Here is a 21,228-nt window from a genome sequence, read left to right as displayed (position 1 = left end):
CCCCCCCTTTATCCCACAGCACCTCTAACCCGAGCAATACTCTACAAGACACAGCGACAAAAAACCACGGTCTTGTCTCTCCTGCCTAGTTTTTGCTGCAGTCACAGAAAGCTGTTTCCAAGCATGACACTTGTAGTTACGTGGAAACATATATTTGCTGGCAAGCAATAATTACATTTTTTGCACCATCACGAGGTTGAAGACACATGAAGGGCACTATCACAAGGGCGAAGACATTTGGAACTAATCACAGCATTTGGATTTCTGCCATGTCAGCATTGCCTACAAACAACTGTTTTGCTCATTCATAACGAAAGTGCACCATAGGTGATCAATGGTAAATACTGTATAAGCTGAAATATAAGTCGAGAAATGTCGCCCATCGTCTTATATAGCGGTCTTTAGCAGAATGTGAAGCACAGTCTAGTAACACGTGACGTGCCTGCTCATGAACAAACAGTTATAGCTGAATGGACATCTGCACTCGCTTGCATTTTTTAGTCCCTGGTGCAATTGTCTTTGCGTATGCTCTTTTGCTCGACCTATAATGTAATATAACTCCTTAGCAGTGAATAGCAGCATGCGGAGGCAGTTTATACCAGCTTTCCAAAAAAAAACAAAAAAAAAAAAAAAAAAAGCTGGTGTTTGCCAAAGCGAAAGTTAACATGGCTGCACGCTCAGCGACAGTTTGGTGTTTCAGAAGAGAGTGAGCAGTTTGATGTTGACAAGAACAGTTGTTTGGGTGCAACCTTTCAGGAAATGCTGCATAAACTTGGTGGAACTAGATGACACACTGTGGAAGGTAGCGAGCGACAAAGAGTAGTCTTCCGACAACCCCGTTGAGAGTTCGGAGTGAGATCCGGTGATGCAGGGACACAGCCGATATTGTAAATATACGTACTTTGACAATTCTTTTTCTTGTTTTTTTTTTTTTGTTTTGTTTTTTTCACTTAAAGGTAAGGGGGTCAACCTGTATTCCCACGCGACCTATACATGATTTACACAGTAGCACCAATATGCAATTCTTTCCCGTGTCAAGTGAAACACAGTTATATTCACATAGAAGGCAATGAAGTTCCTGCAGCAGCAGGTGAAACAGCATTGAACAACAATCTGTCAGTACAACAAACACACACTAAATGAAAACACCTTCAAAGGTGCCCCAACAGTAATGTCAGATGACTGATAAAATGCTATTTGACATCAAGACAGCCAAAATTCAAGAGTTCAGCAGAAAAACAGGCCGGCTGAAACAAGAGAATTCTTAAATAAATAATGTCATGCTTGCAGTTGTAACTGGTATGAATTAATAAAAGATGAAATGAACAAGCAATATAAATTTTCTTCTTCTCACGAAATGCAAAGAAACAAGGGCATCAAACCAGCAACACTGCCTTTGCATTAAGTTATGAACCGAGTGCAGGAGAAGGTCTCTAAACTTGGACAGAAGAAATGATGCACCGCTTATGGGTAGGCCTTAAGTTTATCACAGCTTTCCACTGGCACTGTTACAGTTGCAGCAAACAAAACTTTCCAAGCTCACATTTCTTGCAACAACAGACAAGCGAAGAAAAGGGTCCTAGGCAGGCTTCAGGTACTGACATCAAGAATGAAGATCCTTTTGCAGTGAATAAAGTATTTACAGTGCTCCGAATGCAGATAAGGGAACTGTTCAGTCAGTAAATAAAAAGCACAAAAAGATATTCCCTTTTCTTGAAAAGAACATACCATAGGACAGCATGAGGTTTCGGTTGAGTTCTCTAGTGCAGCTTCTAACAGAGCATCCTTTCACGCACATGACAGCAACCATGCAGGCATGTCTCTTGCCAACAAAGCTACTACAGCAAAGAACATTACATGGGAAATCCTAAGGTATCTCATTTCTCCTTGGCGTAAGCTGCATGTGTCCCTAGCTTGGTCCCCTTAACCACAATGCCCTTTCAACAGAGACAGTGTGCCCAGTAGGCATGTGCAGAGTAGTTTTGCCACTGAATAGAACACAAAAGTATACCTCCGCTATCTAGTTGAATACAAATATATGTAACTTGGCTACTGAATCAAATATGGATCGAATACAAAGCAAATAATGATAACACTGAGCTAAATCCTAATACGATATTTGTACTAATATTTGCTAATTTTGCAAATATTCCTACAAAAGGTGCAATAGTGGGAAAGATTGAAGTGATAGCACTGTGATACAGTACTATAACTTATGGAGTTGAAGCTATAGCCTATTAAAAGACACATGATCAATCTCCATTAAGGAGCTGCAGCCTGAATTTGGTACTTTAACTCAATGACTCTGAAGTTATGTGTGTAGAAAAATTACCTGCTCCCATTGATGATGAAATAGAATAATCTACAGCCAAACCTACAGACATGAGACAGGCGACGGAATATATGAGGCATGGACCCCCGAGACCGGGCATCAGGTGAGGATGTTAAATTTGCCTTAGCGCTGCTGCATCATCCAGTCCTAGAGGCCAAGTGTGATAACACTACGAACTCTGCCACAATAATAGACAGTTTAGCAAAACTGAACTTTTCATCCTGCACATATTGACCATTGCCAGATGGTATGCGGCATTGAGACATCATTCAGAAGCCCTCAATATGTTCAATTCACTTCAAATAATTTTCAATGTAAATGTAAAAAAATAAACTTGTTTGAATAATCAAATAGAATGATATACAATAACCAATGCTGGCAAAACAGTTGTGGACTTCTTCCTTCCATGGTACCCCACTGAGCACTCTAGATACATCTGCCTACAGTGCTCGGACAGCACACTAGGGAATACACTCGTATTATTTACGAGTGGCTCAGCGCTCAAAACAACCTTACATGTATGCACATTCTCGGAGACCGTGCTTAACTTCCTATCTCTGAAAGCTGCACTATGCTTAGCACAATGTAGCACACCATCTGAATGCTCTAGACAAGTGTGTGGATGACTGCACGCACATGAAAATGCCGCTGAACAAAAGTGACATCAAAAATGCCTTTTGCCTGTGTGCAATTGCAGGCATTGGTCAAGGGGCGTCTTCATTCACAGGAAAGACTATGGGTACACGCAGCAGAGGGACAACCTCTTGCCCATGTTGGTGCCCAAAGCTCTTAGTGGATGCACTGATTTGATGCGGGCGTTTGCAAGTATTTGCCTTCTGTCTATCCTCCATGCAGATGAGATGTATCAAGCTGTACATCCCATTGGAATATCTGTCAGGTAGTCCTTGAGAAAAGCAGCAGCCAGGCCTGCACCACAGAATAGAGACCGCCACTGCAATTCAAAATATGTCAGTCAGCTCACCAAAACATGACTATGCTGAAGAAAATGGCTCCAAACTTACTTGACTGAGCTTAATGCAACTTCAGCGTGCTAGCATATTTTTTCTTTGGTTATTTTCTTACCTCGGTTTTGCTTTGTTCACCTCTGTTAGGCTTTTATTTACCTCATTAAACTTTGAACCTTTATAATCTCACACATACTCATAAGCATACAGTCGTAAGCTGTCAAATTAGATGAAAACCCATCTGATAGAGGTATAAAGTACCGCTGTAACCAAACCGCAAAAATGGGCCTGTGTGGCTTAAAGCTAGCATGCCCGATTTGAGACTAGAGGCTCCCGGGTTCAATACCTATCTCATTCCCCTGTATACAAGGAGTTACCCTAGCTGAAACCGTCATCCCGCTCAGCCATGTCATGTGGTCTCGTGACATCATGCAATCCATCAACTAGACTGCGCCTGGTCATGTCACCTGCCAGCTATCAGCTGCCAGGGACTTCAGCCGGACACAACTTTTTCAAAATGACGCAGTTAGTGCTGCTGCACTAAAGCAATTCACTAACGGATGGTGGTGGAGTCTGCAATTGGGTCAAAAGCTACAGCAACTCGGAGACTTCCTTAACGTACAAGGCCAATCTAAAGTTCAAATACACGTAAACAACCGTACAAAATGTACAACCTTTAATAAAAGGTAGAACAACAAACGGTTTTGCTTTAGGGCCGTAGCTCCACCTTGTGGAAGGCTATGCACGAAGGCAGCAGGAACAAAAACAATGGAGGACAGTAAAAATGTGACACTAGCAATAGCATTTGTGATGCAGGTCTCTTAAAATATAGACCTCTACACTAGGTCAATTTCTTCACCTGGGACTGTTGGTAACTACCTCTGCTACCACTTCCACTGTGCCAGCGCAACGTGCACACATTTCAGCAACACGACTACCCAGGAAGCCCTTAGTGTAAATATCTATGAATGTCTCAATCCCCCTATTCGAGACATGCAAAATGATGAATCGAAAATGTAAACACATTTGTGAAACAATTGTAGCTACCATGAAATGTGTCTTCTGAAGAAACCAATAGCGAGTGTACACCAGTTTGCCACACTTTATCCTATGGAACATCAGGGAGTACAATGGAGACCATTTACAGCATAATCGCTTATGGTGTAGGACCGGTTATAACGTGCTTTCTGCCGACCACCGGTCTGCCTGCTATAAAACTCTATGTAAAGTCATACTGCTTATTATGTGGTCACACGAAACGAAATAGCAGTTATAGTGCGGTTTGAAATCTGCTTGGTGAAATCACGGAAGAGCAAGTGCACTCTAATGCGCTGCGCCGGCTTCCCTGCGTGGCACAGCACATCACATCATGTGTTTAGGGTGCGACACAAGCGCGGGCCACTCATTTCCTCTCCTTTAGTCTCTATGCGTTGCTACCGTCTTGCACAAGATTGCAAAATTGCTACTCTTTTTGATATCATGATCTGCCATGACAGTGCGAATTCCTGTCACAGCCTCACCCTCACCTCAAGGCTTGTCTTGCGACCAAAAGGTCTTGGAACGCCTTAATTCTTTGTGGAAACGAAAAGAGCCAAGGATGCTTTAGCCTACTATGTGCAGCGTGACTGTGGAGGTTAGTGCGACCACTTTTGAAAAACTGGGCATACAATTATAACAAGTGTATATGCAGTTCTGCGGAAGCGGACGCGGTGGTTTTCACGGTCACACCGCGCATGGTACGCTAAGACTAATCTAAGTGTGCAGCGGACTTACTGAGTTGCTTTTTGTTCACTGATTAATAAGCAGTTTTTGAAAGGGAAGCTATCCATCTGGCGTGTATTTTGGACCTGAAAAAATAATGTTTTGGTTTACAGTGCAGTACCATTTGTAGTGAGAATTTTTGCAACCCCCGTAACCTATGTTATAAGCGGTCTACGCTGTAGTGAATAAGGGACATAGAATTTTCAAGGTAAACAGAGTACTGTTTAACTGAGTAAAACAACAAAATGAATTGCAAAATAAAATACCATGACAAACATAAAATATAAAAAATTTGTATAAAAAAAAGGTGTAAGGTGAAATAATGAACAAGCAAGCAAGAACATGCAATCCTTTCATACAAAAACCTGACAGGCAAGAAAAAATGAAATGACAGCAACCGCATAAAGCAAAAACATAGGAATTAGGCACATCAGGAGACAAAATTAATTTCATGAACTGCCACAGATGGTGGTGAATCATAGTAACAGTGAGATTATATATTCCAAGGGTATTGAAAGCAACATGCGATGTCAGTGCACGTTAAAGAAGTCCAGGTGGTCGAAATTTCCGGAGTCCTCCACTACGGCGTCTCTCATAGCCTGAGTCGCTTTGGGACGTTAAACCCCACAAACCAACCAAACAACATGTTCTCAAAATGAAGCGTGCACAAATGCGCACACAGGTGACATGCACAACACACGAATTTCTACATTAGCACCCTGAAAAATGGACCCTGGTCAGACAGGAGAATGAATGCAAAGTTCACCCTCTTTATGTTTAGGAATGGACAAAAGTAAACAGAGCCTGGTATTCCAATCCTAGTGTGATCACTCATTCCTTTAGCTGTCTGTAAGAAAACACATATGCACCTGCTACCCAGAGACACATACCACAGCTGGCAATTTTGACTAGGCAACACACGAAAAAAAGGAGCCAATAGCGTGCTGCATTTACTATTGTCTGCCATAAACACAGGCGTGTTAACGAGGGGCTCTTGGACAAGCTTTAACTAAATGCCAAGGAAATGGTGAATACTATTTCAGTTTAGTTACATTTGAACAAATATGTGCACAGACACATCAGTGCTCAAACAAGAGCAAAGGAGCCAAGTTTCTGGCCACCAGGAGACAATCACTGCTTGCACCATTAAGATTTTTAAGAACAGCGCGACTTGGAGAAGGACGGAAGGAAGACATACACGGACAGGCGCTGACTTTCAACTGATGTTTATTGCTCGGAAGGTGGTAATGAGTATGTCAGGCTCCAAACAACAATAGCATACCAACTTGCCCAAGCATCAGTTATAATGTGCACCATTACCTCACACTGTGAGGGGAATTCTAAAATACTACTACGACGACTAAATACTACAACTTCAAACCGTTGCTACAACCAAGGAGGGCCCATAGCTGCATCAAAGGAAACGCAGAGAGTAATGCTAAAATACAGAACCTACAGATATGGTGGTTTCTAACCAAATAGTGCTTCAGACGAGCACGCCAGTTAAAAGAAGCCAAGCCTCCCAAGCAGTAGTAGGAACCGTCACCAATGTGCCACCACTATTCAGTGTAGTTCCCCAGTACTGCACCCGTTTTCCATCTTTGCTTTCCTTGCAGCACTCAACTATTTCAGTGAGTTCGCTTTTTTCCATACCCATCTTCTTTCTTGCATTTCATTTATGGCAAAGCTGCTACTTTAGCTAACATAAGAAGCTTGGTTAAAAAAAAAAAAAAAAAAAAAATCCCAGTATATTCACATTGACCAATATTCATATCTTGGTTCCAAATACAATGCAAAGTTCATTCAGACACATAGGTAATTTTAAATTTTCCAAGTGTTCTTAGTTCTCAACTTGCATGGTTCAGAATGGGGCCTTAACCATTGTCAGCAAAAGCCCCTCTGAAAAATGACAAGCAAAGAGGCCAAACCGGCAGGTGCAACAGTGGCACAGCAAACGACCCTGACAGTTGGCAGATGATGCCAAACGTTTATGGCACAGTGGACCTCTTTGCACATGATTCTGGCACTGCAGGAAAGGGAGGTGCTGCTAGATTTCCAGCAGATGAGTTCGCCGAGTCACGGTCATATGTGGTGGAACCTGCAGAACAGTAAATTAGAAAAAACCCAGGTTATATGCTTTCCACTCTAACCATTTATGATCAGGTATGCATTTTTGGAACTAGCATACAGAATAGCACACAAGTACTCACCAAACCTCCCAGTTTTAAAAGAGAAGAAAGATAAACTTGTTTCAACCGAAAAGGGTCAGTGTTACTGATGTGCATGCTGTTGTCAGCTAGCTACTGAGTAGGAGTAACACTCAGTCAAAGAAGATTATCAAAAAGCAAAACAAAAAAAACAAATCACAAGACAGAAGCATGGTGCACCATTGCACAGCTACTTTACACATCTCTTTGTACCAGGAGGCACCACATTTTCACCACTTGCTGGTGAAGTGCTGTTTCTTCAATGCCATCACCCACTTAGGGCAGTTACTTGCTAAGGTGGGCAAGGCATGAATTTGTTAAAAAAATAAATAAAAATGCACATATTTTTATGATCACATCAGATGGAAAGGTAGGAAGTTTAGGAGACTTTGACACCATTTTTCTATCTTTGTCTTATAACCTATAAGGCATAATAAGCAAACGAAAATTTCCGCAATTTAAACCAATGCGTTTTACATAAGCATTACTAGAAAAGCTGTGCGGGGCACTTAAGACTGCTTAGATGCTGTGAATGCAAAAGCTTGAAATGAATTAAGTGGATTATGATGGACTGAGGAGGAGCGGTAATAGTTGTGTGTAATACAGCAGTGACAATCTATAGGACTACTGTGATTACGTAACTGTACACAGATTATGCAGGGCTACTTTTCTGGACGCTGCCACCAGATTTCATTCCTGATGGAGCACATAAGGCTTGTGTTAGTCAATTTCCATTTTTTTGACTAAAAGGACCATTTGTGGCTAGCACTTTTATTGCACCAAGAAAAAAGAAACAAATACAGTAAATTAATGTTAGCTTAAAGCAAACAATTGTAGTAGTTCGAGTGAGGTTGAGTAACACAACCATTTATATTGTTACGGGGAAGATCCAGTCTGAAAGCTGTCTGCACAACTAACGTTGACAGTACAGCTCTCACCACCCTAAGCGTCGTCTTCTTCTGGGAGTCTGTCGCACTTCATCATCCTCAGCATGACCAGTGAATACCGCTAGGTAACACTACCCCTGTCAGGAAAAGCACAGTCCCGGTGCGTTCTACGTTAGTGAAAAAGAATGTGCATAATAGGGCTTCAGACGGGACACATGCACTATTGTGGAGGGTGGTGCTGTGGACAAAGACTTCGGAGACAGAGATTCAACTTCGTATATGACGTCGGTCACGGGGCGCAAAACACGGTAAGGGCCTTTGTAACGGGGCAAAAGTTTTTCACACAACCTAACTTGACGGCACGGGAGCCACAGCAAGATGAGAAATCCAGGGTGTAGTGGACATCGCGGTGGCGACTGTTGTACTGGAATATTTGGGTTTCTTGGGATGCAAAGAGCCTGGCACGAGCCTGGCACAATAAGATTAAACCTTGTACAGAGGCATCATGAATTAGTGTCATGTAACGACCACCGTGCTGTGAACAAAGAGGAAGGGCATGAGAACTGAAAATTCGCAAACAAATACAAGCCTAAAGAAGAGAATAAAACAGCACTACGAAAGACAGGACAAGAAATAGACAAACACATGCGCTGTCCTGTCTGTCCCCTCTTCCATAGCACTGTTTTATTCTCTTCTTCAATAAGTACCAATCAGCCCGTATTCATCCTCATCTGAAATACAGGCCTCTTTCTTTGTTGTCCTGTGCCTCAAATTTAATGTTCTCATTTACTATTGTTGCATTTGCAACCAATATTAAATAAAATCAGGTCTTCTTCCTGCCACACCATAATTTTTTACTACTCACTCTCCTGCCATGCTCAATTTAGCAATTCAGGATTGGAACCACTTTCCTGAGGCAGTAATTTCAATAAAAGACATTGAATCACTTGAAAAAAAATGCTGTAACAGCACATTTTGGTGTTTCAAATCAGCAATACTTGCACTGTATAATAATTTTCTACTGGAACCACGTATGTGTGCCTGTGCTGCCTGTTTTTGTTGTAATGTACTGAATATGTCATGAAACCACTCCCCAGTGTAGCACACGAGCCGGGCATTGATGTTACCACAAATAAATAAACGGTCTATTTTGCACACAGCTGATGGACACTGGCAACCATTTTTAAAGATAACACACACATTGCACAAGAACATGCCCACAGTGACAACTTAATCTTATGACTGTAAGCTGTACTCTTCCTCATTTATGGCTTCATTGCATAAACCCACACACACACACACATTACCACGCGTCCGCTGCCATAGCGTTGCTGTCATCCCTCGTCTAGGGTTCAGCAAGCTGCTCTGCTGCATGTACAAAAACACTGACAAAACTGTTGCATGAACGTCATGCTCTTGGTACTGTGAAAGGTAAGCGGCAGTTACATTGCATTTGTCAACATGCAAACAAAGTGACGCCTGTCTTTTTCTTTCGTCCAGTTGACGACCAAACGGCAACATCCCCACCCTCCAGCAGTTAACTTCTGCTTGTACTTTTGCCCGACAGCCCCATCATTTGTCTTTCATACTTTGCCAGCGATAGCTGAGTAACACGAATAAGTGACATAAAGAGAGGCTGGCATAAGCCGCATGGGTTGAAGGTGGGAGTGAAAGACAAAGAGAATGAGGCACTGCAGTGAAGGAGCAGGAAGATTTATACCGACTGTGGCAACACTAAATGCATACTGTAAAACACTTTTCTCAGCTAAACACCTCACTTATTTTCAGCTAAATTTGACGTAGTAGAGATGACATACAAGTGTTTCTCCACATGTGGATGATGCCCTTGCCTGATTCAATCAGAGTTAATTCAAAATCCATCTCATCTGCTGCATCAGCAACCCAAAACATGCAGCTTTTGCTTAACTGGTGCCTCTGCGCAGCCGATTTCGGTGGTGCCACCTGATGCTTACTTGTAGAACGATTAAATCTCTTCATCCAAGAGGCACAAACCAAACTTGTTAATTTGTAGGAGATTTGCACGAATGTTTGCTGCAAGCAATGTTAAATCCGTCGAGAAAGCATGTTCCAATGAGCCACTCTCTCTCCACTCGCCTTTCGTCGCAGCTCCGAAGGTAAAATATTTGCTTCGAATAGGCCCCAGTCAGCCCCTTTGGTACCAACTATGTGACATCTGTTTATCTCAGGTTTTCAATACTGGAGCCCTGAATTTCTTATTTATTTATTTATTTATTTCATTACCCTCAGGGCTCAAAGGCATTGCAGAGGGGAGTGGTGTACATTCCAAGGAAGTTGAAGACAAAACAGCAGTAAAATAAACACGTAACTAAATATAAATGTGGTTCACAGGGAACAAAAAAGCGAAGAGGTTAAGTCTGATCGAAACAGTCAAGTAACCATTACAATAGTTATAGTTAATGTAAAATGTAGTGCTGAAGAACACACAGTGTTATATGCCTTATTTATATCACATGCATTTGGTGCTGCAACAGTGAGTACAATCACAGCGTATGGGTGACATCTTTGGTAGAGGACCTCATTAGTTCTCTATATTCTCTTTCTACTCCCTCTTGCATTCTTTTGTCTGGAGAATAACAACAGAATGAACGCCCAGCTGCCTCCACCACTTTGTACACTTGATGGCTGATCATGTTAGAATATGCGCAAGATCTGCCACAAACCTTGTAGTAGCAACTTGGGTCCACCATAAATCGGCAGGTGGTTATCATAGAAATAGGAGCACGACAGGGTGCATGGCCCATGCCAAAAGAAAATGTGCACTTAGTGACCTCAGCATCCCTCCAGGAAACAATGAGAGAAGCACTATTTAACACATTCTTGGCAAGGGAAAGCGAGGTCAGCCACTTGAGATGGCTGGCAGGTCCAGGCTGTGGCATCTACAAACACCTAGCCACTGTCTACCCTCTACCTTCCGCTTGAGTTTTCCTCTTGGCTTCTTTGTATGGAGAATAAATACAATCTGTGCACCTAGCTGCTTAGGCCACCTTTCGCGCTCAATGACAGTTTTGCTTCGGATATCAAGCGGCAGCTGACCATGCATAGAGATATATACAAGAAAGATATGTTGACAACTGCGAACACACATCTGACATTCTCAAATTCTTTACACTGATATTACACACACATATGACACTCTTAAATTCGTTACATTGATACGGTAAAAATGAAAATATCTTACCAGCTTGCATTGAGTTTTTCATTACACAACAGTAACCACCCTGCAATTTTTCAAGTGCAGACAGCATTTGCTTCTGCTAGTACAGCTCTAAATTCATCCATTTGTGCTTTGATTACTTGTAAATAAACTACAAGTAAATTTGACTTTAAAGAAATAGTACATTATATCAGGGAAAGGAAAAACTAAATGGTAAGTCGTCTGTCCAAAATAATATTAACCAAAAATGACCAAAGGCTGCATTCTGATGTGAACAACCAAAATATCCAGCCACATATAAAGTCCTCAAGAACATTCTTGTGCACAGTGCCGCATGCAGAAGCTAGAATGACACGTTATCACGCTCACTTTGGTGACCATAGCTTTGGCACGACATGGAATTAAGACTAAACATCAATTTCAGTGCACGCGATAGTTAGCAGGCCGCGCAATTTAATTGAGCGTCTGGGTAAAAAAAAAAAGGGGGGGGGGGGGGGGGGGGGGACGGTTGTTCTAGAGTGCTAAACTTCCCAGACTCTGACTGGCTGTTATGCCCTTCAACATCCTGCGTCGAAGTCAGAGAGCAAAGCATCAACATGTCAACATATTGAAGGCCCCTCATGCATTTGGCGACTGAATTTAAACAAGTGCGGCTCTGATCTCTTAGCAGCGGAAACAGCAGTATTTAAATTTCGGGATTAGTAGAATTACTGCACAAGGTCGAGACAAAACAGGGAGCCACATTTCTTGCCAAGTGACGTACCGGCTCGTAATTGTTTTGGTTGACTGACGCGACGAGGAGACGCTTTGACCAAATACGACTGCGTACACCTTATAACACAACCGCAACACTCAGGTTCGGCTCAGCTCGGAGTAGCATGCACATGAAAACCCATTCATGACCGCAGCGCGCAGCTGGACAAGAGCGAACATTGCAAAGTTTCCCGAAAACTTTTGTGCACGCGCCACCCGGCGTTTATCTTTATTTCTAACCTTTCTTTCACAGCCTTGCTTACACGTTTGAAGCAGGCTCATTTGTACTACTGTCACAGACATCGTCTCGGTGAGCCGAAAGCCCACAAACAAGGGATACGTTATCGACCGCCACCAAACCACTCCAAACACAGTAACAACACGAACTTGTTTCTGCAACGCTCTTCAACGCACGACCGAAAACACGAACCTGTCAAGATTCGGGCCTTCTGCAGGGATTAGTAGAGCAGCTAGCAAATTGTTGTTCGTTGTTGCTGTTGCCCGTTGTACGGCTACCCGCTGTCGCCATCGTAAACACGCACATGGTTTCATACAGTGCCTCCTGAACTCAAAGAGGCACTGTTTCATACCGTGTACGAAACTTCGTAAAACAGAAAAAGAACTGAAGATGTAGCCACAGCACCTTAACACACGTACTGAAAATTTTTAGGCTTTGTGTTATTTAGCAGAACTTTTAAAGAAACACGATGAAACGTAATGCACCAATAATGAAGTGAAAACGGAATTAGACTAATTCCCAGCTCTCCTGGACCTTCCACCACTTCCACTGTAGCCCCGGACGCTGCCCCGGCGGGTGCGTAACTGAAATAAACCTGCGAAATAAACCACCAAAGCACCAACCGTATCTCTCAGGATAGTCGATCGCTTGAAACCAGATATTATGGTCAGCTACCCGATGTCGCCATTTCACTCCCATCGTAGTGTACAACCACAACTTGCAAGTGCACGAGGCGCCTACCGTGGTTCAGCAGCTTTTCTAACACGGACGCTTTCCTTTTCACCAGCCTCACAAAGGGCAGCACCGTATGCACCACCTCCCGTACCGCGCATTGCAGCGGAGTGCAACGCACAACGCCCCACATTTTGGCACATTGGGCAGCACGTACACCTCCCGTGCCGCGCACGTAACGGGGAGTTACGCACAACGGCGCTTGATGTCTTTTGATTTCTAAACGAATCCCCGTATGAACGCACCACCTACCGTGCCATGCCTTGCAACACACAACGCCCCACATTTCGGCACATTGGGCAGCACATATAGCTCCCGTGCCGCGCACGTAACGGGGTGCTGTATAATATGACCCTTGACTTCTTCTTTCTTTTGATTTCTATACGAAGCCCCGTAGGGCCTGCCAAAAATTGCCATAGCCGACGGTATTTCACGTCGTCTCGGCGGGGTATTGGGAAAAGTTTTCAACTAGCAATAGTCGCCCCTCAGTTTACACTTCATTGGGTACGACACCGCCTCTGCGCAAAGCTGACGAGGACAGGGCTCGCGATCACACCCCATGCCACTGTACCACCAAAAGTATACACATTGCGTTACCGCCTGCAGCTGCATTTTCTCTTCACATACTTAACACACTTCATAGTAACGCTTTCTAAGAATTTTTACTATCATAAGCCGTGGCTCTTTTAGTCTAAATTTGTAATGCTTAAATCAGTAACTTCAAATTAACGCTCCAAGCTTGCTGTTATTAGGATGAAAAGTGCATTAGAGCAGAGCGGATGCTGCGCCATCTGTGAACTTGCATTGCGCGCGCTTTCTGCGTCGTCTTGTAAACACGATCGATCGGTGCCCACACCGGTCCGCTCGCTGTTGCAGGAAAATCGAAGCGGCGATTTGGAGTCGAACTTCAAGCAGACTAGGTTCAGGTGACTGCGTCACGACTGTTAATTGTGCCATGCTGTCTCCACTGCGATGGTTTCGATCGCACTCGTGCATTTTCTTTTCATTCTTCCTACAGCCGCAACCAACCTTTCCGACTGTGCGGTCAGCTTTTCTCCGGGCAATAGTGTGGTTAGTAATTTATTTATTTATTTATTTATTTATTTATTTATTTATTTATTTATTTATTTATTTATTTATTTATTTCCAATATCTCAAAGACCCCAGGAGTACGGGGTTTTACATGAGGGGTAGGCTTGACAGTATTGTCGAGATTAACAAAAAAAAGGTTTCAATGGCGGTTCTGAAATGGCTTGGGTTAGAGTGGGCGACGATGTCAGCGTGTATAGCTTCAGTATTTCTCATTTTCTTTCCTCACCGTCAATATTAGAATGCATAGTTTAGAGGTGTGCACGGGCCGAAATTTCGAGCCCGAGCCCGGCCCGGCACTAAGCCCTGGGCCACTGCAGTTGAAGTGATGAAAAAGAAAATTCCAGGATGATAATCCAAGATCTTAAAATGTCGAGTTCTCAATTGTAATGACAAATTTTCTGAATATACCGAGGCACAGCACGTAACCCCGCGCACAAAAGTAAACCGAGCACGCTGTTTGCTTCTAAAAATTTTCACGCGTTGCGTAATTGAAGCTGGCAGTCGTGGTAGTTGCGAACCGGTAGTACTACTTGGACGAATATTTTCTTATCTCGTGTGGAAGGCGTGATTTTAATTTGAAAGGAAAAGCGTGCTCCGTTTACAATTTTATCCGCACCTGTACGTATAATTAACTTATTGCGCAAAAACACCCCATTCTTGGATAATGAACCCGCCTTTCAGCGCTACAACTTGTGGCTGGAAAACGCGGTCTTTGATAGAAAAGCAGGGTTTTGGTAAGTAGTTTTTGTTTGCTTCTCCAAAAGTGCGCAAGCTCTAAACCTAAACTAGTTCGCCTGGCCTACCGTGTGCCTTTCAAGTGAAATTTACATAACAAGAGATACAACAGGAAACACTTGCACCGCAGATGCTATGTCCCGCCAGGCCGCGGAAAGTCAGGGGCACTTCCGTCCCGTCTAATTCTCCCAAGCGGGGGCGAAAGGAGGAAAGAAAAAGCTGAGAGGAGGACTTCTCCCTCGCGCCTAAATTTTCCCCTCGCACTGACGGCGCCGCCGACTGCGCTGCGTGGCTTGCTTCGTGCGTGAACCGCTGCAACCGTTACGACTCCGCTCGTTTTGAATTAGAACTGTCGTCTGCGTCGGTCGTCTGCGTAGCCTAGCGCTGTGAATTCTCTGCGTGTTGGCTTATCGGCCAAAGTCGCGATTTTTCGTCGCGGTTCTTTTACTCTGTGCACCTCATTCCTGCTGGCTCTTCGCCCCTTCGTGAGACGAGAGACTTGTCTGCGTGCACCTCCAGTTCCGTGGACCCATCTCGTCTGCTGATTGTGCTGGCCATTACAGTCGGCGATATCCGCTGTGTTTCGTGTTGTTGAACTTGTTACCTTCATGTACTGTGGAGAGACGTGCGTTTCGAAGAAGACGGTTCTTCCAGGAAGGGTAGTGTAAATTTTTAATCATGCATTTTGGTTATGTATAGCGCAGTGACATGTGATTACTTGCATCAAATACCAACCACTAGGTAACTAGAACGCAGGTATTTGCTCATGTTTCTACATTGCTTTGATGGTATGGAATGCGTAGAATGAATATGTGCATCATTTATTTAATTTCATTCAACTTTACACATGCTGACAGAAGCAGTGCCGGCAAACTGGGTTCTTTTGTAGTGATAAAGCAAGCATGCAAGATTACAATGTTAGCGCAGAACACATAACACTACTGTAAACTGTTAGCTATGTAAAGTGCGCGTGTGTGAGGGATACCTTGTCGCATCTTTTCATTTTCCATTTCACGTGCAGCTAATAAAAAAGAGAAACGATATCTGCTGTTCTCTGTGCTATTTCTTGCTGCGGTCAGGTACGCTTGCTCGCGAGCGCCTGCGCCCTCGAGAGCGCTATGTTTGTGGTTTTTCTTTCCATCACACTGTTCCTGCCGCGAGCCGGTCGCATGGTCGCGCCGCGGCAGAACGATGATGCGGTAGAAAATCCACGGGCAGAGCGTTTTCCCGGGCGCGGGCGCACGCGAGCGCGCGACCCGCGCTGCTTGAAGCAGCCTACCGACACCCCCTTCAGCGCACCGTTTTTTTGGACCAGTCCGCTATACGGCCTCCCCTGTCAAGTCCATTTTTTACGCGCCCCCGCCCGCTATAATCCTATAATGGGGAGTTTGGCGTTAGCGTCTGTAATTCGTGGCCGCTGGGAGGTATAGGGAGTTTCACACCCCTGGTCCCGCTTCGTCGAGGCAGGTGTAAATCACAACAGAGACGTGCGATAAGTGACAGCGTGGCGCGAATTTTGAAACGAATTCCTACATCAGCGCCGGTGTTACAAAAGCGAGATGCGAAACTCGAAATTAAATAGCACACAAGCGGCCCCTCTGCTCTTTCCGTTCGCGGCAACGCGCCCGGCCCGAGCGAAAGGGTTCCGAGTAGCCTGAGCCCGTGCGCAGCTCTAGCATAGTTTCTCTTAACTATGCTCACTCCTCCAAACAAGCATAAATATATGTCCATCGCCTAGACCAGATCAGGAACTTTCATAGAGGAATTTAAATATAGGTTCTCTCGCCTAGCGTCAGGCTTGTTAGCGCAGTAAAACAGTCCTTTCGATTAATGCTTTCAATGCTTTCTCTTTTTTGATTCCTAGTCAGTCAGCCCATCAAGAGGCACTTTCGTAGGCAACTTAAGCACATTATTGAGTTTTGCAGTTAAGGACCATCCAGTAGAAACGCAGGAATGCTTTAATGCTGCAGACCAGTAAAGTGTTCCGTGCCAATGGAACAGCTAGATAATAGATCATATAGCATTATCACAGGTGCATCTGCTGGGCACATATACACTGCAAGAACTGCTTTTTCCTACAATGACAAAGTTCACATAACTGTAGGCTTCCCAAATAACTTTGTGCCTTTTCTTAAGACGCGATGAGACATTTTGCTGTTGGAGACTAAACAATGCTCGACAGTTGAGAGAACTGGCAAAATGGCTCAATCGCAATGGCACTGGCGAGTCGAAGATACTTTGCATTACACATGGTCGAAAATTACGGTGTCCCGTTAAAATCTAAGAACCAAACCATCAAACTATTTTGCCAAAGGATGTACCTTGGAAAGTTCCTTACTGCTACCAGGGGTCCCTTAAGCCCCTACAGCACAGTGTACTAGAATATGGTATTGTAGTACACTATAGTTAGAGTTTTAAATTTATGAGTCTCTTAATTTTGGGGAGAACAGCTCAACTTGGGGAGTCTTCCTGAAATGTGATGATCACACAGTTGTCCAAGCGGCTATACAATGAGCAGCCAGTATAAATGTGCAACAAAACAAAGGGCCCAGCTTGAGTGTGCTCATCAGTCATCGGTTATGTAGAACAATATTTCCTGGTTTTAGTGTTGAGAATTCGCTGCGGTAACTGGTGTATAGGCTTGACGAAGTAATGTATACCCAATATGAAAAACAACATGTATCCTCTGCTCCCAATGGGTTTCTAGCTCTTGTGTGTGTGTGTGAAAACTGCTCTAATATGCCTTCCCCAGCTTCAGGCTGGTAAGAGTGTGACGAGTTCAAACCAGTCTCTCCTCTGCCACTCAGCTATATGTACTACATCATGGTGCATAAGCTTAGCAAAGTACAAATGTTGCGAGCATTATCTCAACAAGTAGCACATCTTTTCAGTACTTAAAGATGATGGCACTATAAAAGGGAGCACTCTTGTTAAGGTTTCGCGCTTCCAAAGGAAAACTCTTTGCAGAGGGACGTATATGTCTCTCACTCAGATTCGAGGAATGAGTCACTCCACGCTAATGAGCATTCCCTTTCATACTGCTCTAGCCTGTCCTTACATGCAGCAACAAACGCTGTTGACACTTGGACCTGCAAAATGCAGTGTGGTACGCTGGCTCACAATACCTTTTGTACACATTATGAAAGCACAGCCACTTCTAGTGGAGCATAAAAAGTTTGTCCTATACTCACCAACTGCAAGATGAAGCACTGCTCAATAAATTTTCCCAGTTTGTGCATGGAGGCCTTCGCGAATTCTGAAAAGGCCTGCACTTTCTAAGATGGAGCTACCAAAACAATAATGAATTTAAGATCTTTTTGGTGGGACAGAGTGAAAACTTTTTTTTTTGTACCAGCAGCTGCCATAAAATGAATGAGACAAACGAGTAAGGTTGCACAACTTTGTTTTTACTCCTAAAATGTCGCATTCACACCAATCTTTCATTCAGGCAAAGAAACACACCTACCAATCTTTGGGTAAAGTGGGCATGGTAGGAGTGTTATTTGCAACATTACACATATGTTGAAATGCCTTGTCTTCTAGTTTATGCAAGGATACTCACAAGACATTCTGAAATCACCAGGACATGATACACTTGTCACACTGCTGTTCTTTCTTCCATTGCCTCTATGTTATTAGAGTATGTCAGCATGTGCAGATGAAGGAAGTACTGGAAGCGGCTACGCTCTTGAGCACTGGACTTGCTGAGCCCATCACTGCCTTTGGTTCATCAACATTGTAGGCCATGTTGCACTTTGAATGCCATGAAAGGATGATGAGGAGGCATGGCTCAAAGGAGCGGCTTGAGCCCATGGAGGCATTTAACAGGCGGCACAGCGCGATTATTATTACATACTTTATCGCAATTGAATGCCTGGGAAAATAACAAAAAATTTGATGAGGGGATTATAGTTTTCTTGTAAAAACCTGGGATAGCTTCTTTCTAATGGCATTCACAAGAACTATCATATTTGCAATATTGTAAGGTGACTTGACTGCAAGTCCATTCTCGAAATCGGATGGCCTAAATAAAAGAGACTGGGAGTGGCACATTTCGGTTTTGATTGTAAGCTGACCCTCACCCCCCTTCTCTTCAGACTTACAAAGTTAGAAAAAAAAGAAAAAAAGAACAGGTCAACTGTCATATAAACATGGTACATGCTAGGGCAGGCATGCTGCTGAAAACATGCTTTAAACATAGTTTTGAACGTTGCCCGGTTTGGTTTATGGGGTTTAAAAAAGTACAGGCACTAATGTTTTATTCATTTCATCGTTTGAAATGATGCGTGATATATTACTGCAGGCAGATCACCACGTGATATTCACCTACAGCTACTGGATAATTTATAGTCGAATTTATTTTTTCATCTGTTTCGGTTTCAGCAGTGTGATGGATCACCGTGCACACCAACTCGACCAACAACTGGAACTGGTTTCAGCAGACAAGAGATGACTGTGATGTCAAAGTCAAATCTAGGTCACGCTAACAGTGAAAAAAAGAACAGCGATATAGTCGTTCCTCTGTCGTTTCAATTCAATTCAATGCAATGCTGAAGCCAGCCTGCCTCATAAACAGGAATCACAAACGAAGAGTCAGAGGTTATATTGCTGTTTTTCATGACGCACATGACGTAGCTGCTGAAACCAAAACTGGTGACAAAAGAAAATTAAATTATAAATTATTTAGCAGCAGCAGATGAAAACCACATGGTGGTCCATATACAGGAATGCCTTGTGGACCATTAACAAGAAGATAAATGCCATTAAAATTTGGTGTCTATACTCCTTTAATGTCTAAAAGCAACTCAAGGTTATGAGAGATAAAAGACGCCATAGTGGAAGGCTCTGGATAATTTCGACCACCAGGAGTTCTTTGAAGTGCACTTACATTGCACAGTATATGCGTGCCTTGTGTGAACTTTCACTTGAAATGGAAACGTTTGTTACACTGTACCAACTCTCACCAGACGACAGAGAAAAAGGAAAAGGTTAGCTTTCTGATTTGAGGCATCAAGGAGCCACTGTTTACTAGGCCTGCACCCAGTGGACCAGTTCACCACAAAAAATTTAACTTGTAGAAGAGTGTTACTTTCACCTAAAAGGTTCTGGCCACTCCGCTCTTGGTGTTTATTTGGAGAGAATTTTGCAGGCATAACAAAGGCAATGAAATTAAAGGTCCTATGAGAAGCTATTTACTAAAACTAGAAAATGCACACGACTAATAGGTACCCCATCAGTCCTTTCCGCAATGCAGAAATGTGTCAACACCGAAAATATCAACGATCGAAAATGACGCTTCTTTTGTATCGGCATGAAGGAAATAAATGAAGAAAACAAGCCACGATGGCGCTCCACCATGCTTCGTTCCGACAGTGTCACTTGGGAGCGTCCAATGAGTGGGCGCACCCAGCAAGTCCCAATGATGTCACATGGAAGTCTTGTATGGGGGGAATGCGTCGCCCTAATCAAGGTTGCGAGCGGTTGCCAGGAGCACCTTTTAAAAATTATTTGTAAGTTATCGGCTCCACGCAAAGCTTTCAAAATTTGGCTCAAATACTCACAAAGACCACGTCTATGGATTTTTTCTGCTTGAATTCTGGAAAAGTAGTGTTTCAGGGTTTCTTTAACGCACGAATCTAAGGCCATCGTGTACTTGAACTGCTACTGTCTGTGGCTCAGTGACCATATGTTTACTAATGCTTTGATGACAGTTTAACACACTAGCAGCTCTGCAGTAGGCTCACTAAATTCCTTGCCTCGTTTACTTGTTCTCAATAAACAGTGTTTTTTAATTTGTTGAACTGTCATCGAAAGGATGCCATCACACAGCCAACTGAATGCTTGACGTTCTCCATCTACCTGAACTCACAATAGAATGTCCCGCTATTTGCTTTTATCTTTTTTTGCCTGTAAATGGGACAGTGAGTAAAACAGCCATATGCACTGCAACCCCAGTGATGACCGCTTCCACTTATTTCAGTGGAAAGGAATTGAAACAGTTTATTATTACTACTACGCTTAAGGAAGCACCGAGGACGAATTGAAGTTGCTCTGTATCGATACGATACTGCACTCTAAACTCAGAGAGACCATTCCAACTGTAAATAAAGTCTAAAATACAGAAAAAAGAAAAACAGAAAAACACAAGAAAACGAAATACAGGTATCATCATTAGTGGCCAGTTCTGCAAGTAAAATAAGTGTGTTGACACCAGTTTTCGATAGCGTGGGCCTCGGACTCTACGTTACGTCACTACTGATTCCAATATGGCAGCAAGCTTCCTTTTTCAGCTGGCAGAATGATTTAAAAATACAATTTCTCCACAATACA

General features: G+C 43.3%; 1 protein-coding gene, 1 long non-coding RNA gene and 1 other non-coding gene across 6 annotated transcripts; 1 reads left to right on the top strand and 2 right to left on the bottom strand.

The window, feature by feature from the left end:
* Positions 1–20: 20 nt before the first annotated feature.
* LOC146178280 (uncharacterized) lies at positions 21–13,605 on the bottom strand. Of its 4 annotated transcripts, none has more exons than XR_014700584.1 (3): positions 12,532–12,690; positions 7,063–7,156; positions 21–3,259 (listed from the first exon to the last, which is right to left on the bottom strand). XR_014700584.1 is itself a non-coding variant. In XM_084578085.1 (3 exons), exons 1-3 carry the CDS (start codon positions 13,036–13,038, stop codon positions 3,037–3,039), a joined length of 393 nt encoding a protein of 130 aa, XP_084434211.1. In that variant the 5' UTR covers positions 13,039–13,605; the 3' UTR covers positions 21–3,036. The 4 variants fall into 4 exon arrangements, 1 of the variants encoding a protein (XP_084434211.1); XR_014700583.1 differs by having other exon boundaries at positions 6,987–7,156; positions 12,532–12,689; XM_084578085.1 differs by lacking the exon at positions 12,532–12,690 and adding an exon at positions 12,963–13,605.
* LOC146178281 (U4 spliceosomal RNA) lies at positions 13,460–13,601 on the bottom strand. The gene has a single exon (XR_014701003.1). It is a non-coding gene; the product is annotated as a U4 spliceosomal RNA (small nuclear RNA).
* Positions 13,606–13,897: 292 nt separating the features above from the next.
* LOC146178279 (uncharacterized) lies at positions 13,898–21,216 on the top strand. Its single transcript, XR_014700581.1, has 3 exons — positions 13,898–13,997; positions 14,090–14,142; positions 19,282–21,216. It is a non-coding gene; the product is annotated as an uncharacterized LOC146178279 (long non-coding RNA).
* The last annotated feature ends 12 nt before the right edge of the window (positions 21,217–21,228 follow it).

This window comes from Amblyomma maculatum, chromosome 9, assembly GCF_055883805.1.
Source record: "Amblyomma maculatum isolate TAMU_Amacu chromosome 9, ASM5588380v1, whole genome shotgun sequence".
Classification (NCBI taxonomy): domain Eukaryota; kingdom Metazoa; phylum Arthropoda; class Arachnida; order Ixodida; family Ixodidae; genus Amblyomma; species Amblyomma maculatum.
This window is presented reverse-complemented; position numbering and strand designations above follow the sequence as displayed.